The 2,704-nt window shown below is 35.4% G+C and overlaps 1 protein-coding gene across 1 annotated transcript; it reads right to left on the bottom strand.

Annotated features, from left to right (window-relative positions):
- Window positions 1-514: 514 nt before the first annotated feature.
- On the bottom strand, window positions 515-2,704 carry LOC306850018 (left-right determination factor 2-like; the record flags this gene model as incomplete). Its single annotated transcript, XM_079385428.1, has 4 exons — window positions 515-842; window positions 949-1,200; window positions 1,314-1,557; window positions 2,440-2,704. The coding sequence occupies 4 exons, from the start codon at window positions 2,702-2,704 to the stop codon at window positions 515-517; spliced, it is 1,089 nt and encodes a 362-aa protein (XP_079241554.1).

The following is a 2,704-nucleotide window of genomic DNA, read 5'->3' as shown; positions in this document are numbered from 1 at the left end:
CATCTCACCACCGGAGGTCCCTGTCATCCGTTTATTGATTCTAATATGCAACACAATTAAATATTTATTCAGTAACTGATTATCACTCACTGTTTTATCGATTATTATAGATTATGAATATGTAAATAGAGAACAATGCTTTTCTGACAATACTTGTGATTTCGAGGTGTATTTTAATAAAGACATAAGATATAGGCTAAGAGCTATGTTTGTTCCTTTCAATATTTTTCTATATAAAAAAAAATTTAATGATGAATTAATTTGTTATTAATGATGTTAATGGAAAAATGATGAAAAAACAACTCATAAATATGAAATGAGTTATTTTATTTTTCAGAACACATCACTCAACAGGGAATGTTTGATGCTTACGTTACATCAGCTCATAATTCATAAATAATTTTATTTTCAAGTGCTCAGTGGGGATTTGCAACATGTGAATCTCAGTTCAATAACCCTGAGGAATTATAATATCATCATCACCTCTCATATGAGAGCAAACCACGAGACAGTCTCAGACAGGAGGGATTCTGTCCATGGAGCAGCCACACTTCTCAACAATCATATTGGGGAACTCTGCCACCTCAATTTCAGTGTAATCTCCCTTTTTCACCAGGTACATCATGGGCAGTGGCGCACTCTCCATCACCGCACAGGTCCTCTGCCCGTATCCATAGTAACCACGTTTAGCCTGCTTGCATCCTCCTGCACATCTGAAGGCTTGGTACCCGGCCGGCTCGATGATCCAGTACTGAGTCCAGGTCAGCTCACGGAAATTGATGAAATGCTCCTCCCGGCAACACTTGCTGCTGTTTGGGCTGGAGTTACAGTTCCCCTGGGACCTGTTGACATGGAAATTAATGATTTTAGTCAATGAATTGACAGGTGTAAAATTCAATGCAAGTCATGTATAAGCTTAATAAGCAGCAGTTTAATAATAATACTCACCCATATTCATCCAGGTTTAAGGTGTAAATCACAAGTTCAGGTGCACCCATATCCTTCTCCAGGGTGTTTTCTTTCGGGTCCTGTGTGGCAAAGCGCACTCTTTTGGCCATCTCAGCCGCATAGCTACCAGGTCTCTCTCCTTCAGTCCACACTTCCAGATGCAGAGGTGTTTTCTTTTGGGCTTTAGACCAGTAAGGAATGGCCTGAGTCACGTCAAAGCTCCTCCAGCCAGACTCATGGATGGGAACCAGTCTATTAAAATAGTGAATATGGACACATAAGTTCCCAGTCATGCAATATAAAATTAAATACTGTTATTATTTGTGCATTTGTTTGTTTTTATCATATTTGGGCATCTGATGTACCTTGAGTCAATGAGGGATGTTCTGTTGGAGCCGTTTCCCAGCACTTCCACCCAGTAGATGCTCACTCTGGCGTTGTTAATGGGTCTGTGGTGCCTTCGCTCAGGTTTGGATGGATTCTGTGCAGCTGTTTGGAAAAGTTTCAGTTCGGCCATAGTGACCTCAGTGTTTTCTTGCAGTCTGGACTCCATGTCAAACACAAGACGCTGACGGGTTGCGTCAGAGTACTTGATTTCTCCTGTTATATCTGTCCAAAACAGAGAACACATTAGATTATAGTTAATGGCTGATGCACTGTAAAAATGTTTGGCATAATAATTAAAATTTTTGATCAATAAGTAAATTTATAGTAATCAAAAAATTGCTGTAATGATAGAAATGGTAACTTAGACAACATTTTAAGACATAAAGTAAGCAATAAATTTAAAATACTTTTAATGGTAGAATTTGGCGTTAATTAGTTGTAATAGTTAATATGAACAATGAATACTCTCACAGTAATTAGTTACAATAGTTAATATAAACTCAGTGAATACTTTCACAGCAATTATTCATTTTGGTTAATGTTAATTTTGACATTAATAGATTTTTAACATTAAAAGTTCTATACATTACTGTTGCAACAACAATATATTTATACATTAATATCAATTAAGAAACAAATTATTCTATAAATAATTTGTAAATGTTATTAGTTCATGGTAAAGTTATTTGTTGCATTCATTATTGCATGATACTAAATACACTATCTAATATTAAAATATAGAATATTATGCACAAATTTGTTACTGTTTTTTTTAAGTTCATTTCAATTTGCAAGTGCACTTTATGTATCTATGCTTTTTTAAATTATTTATAATTGCATTTTTATGTATTATTTCTAAAGCATACGTTTTTTTTTGTAAAGAGATTTTTTTAGCATTTATTTATTCTGCAAATAATTTTAAAAACATTTTAACCATTTTAAAAAATTTGTAAATGAAATTAGTGCATGGTCTAGTTATTTGTTGCATTTATTGTTGCTCATTGTTCGTTCATGATAATAAATAATAATAATAAAATATAGACTACAATGCACACATTTTAAAAAATTTTTACAGTTCAATTTCATTTTGTAAATGTAACCCACCTGCATTCCCATGGATTCCTCGAAGAATTCCCGCCAGGCTTGGCAGAGATCTCCTCCTGCGCTTGTGATGGAGTTTCAGCATGGACAGATATTTGTTCTTGATGTTAGCCGGGATGACTACATTGTCCAAATCTCTCTTCTGAATCCTGGGGAGTTCGGATAGTCCGAGTTTTTGGAGCATCGTCTGCTTCATATCCTCATGGTCGAATCCCACAGTGAATGAGATCACTGTGGCGCAAATGAACAGCTGGATGAGCAGAGCCAT

The sequence above is a fragment of the Barbus barbus genome (genome assembly GCF_936440315.1).
Source record: "Barbus barbus genome assembly, chromosome: 30".
NCBI lineage: Eukaryota > Metazoa > Chordata > Actinopteri > Cypriniformes > Cyprinidae > Barbus > Barbus barbus.
The sequence above is the reverse complement of the archived record's forward strand: the minus strand, read 5'-3'. Positions and strand labels throughout refer to the sequence as shown.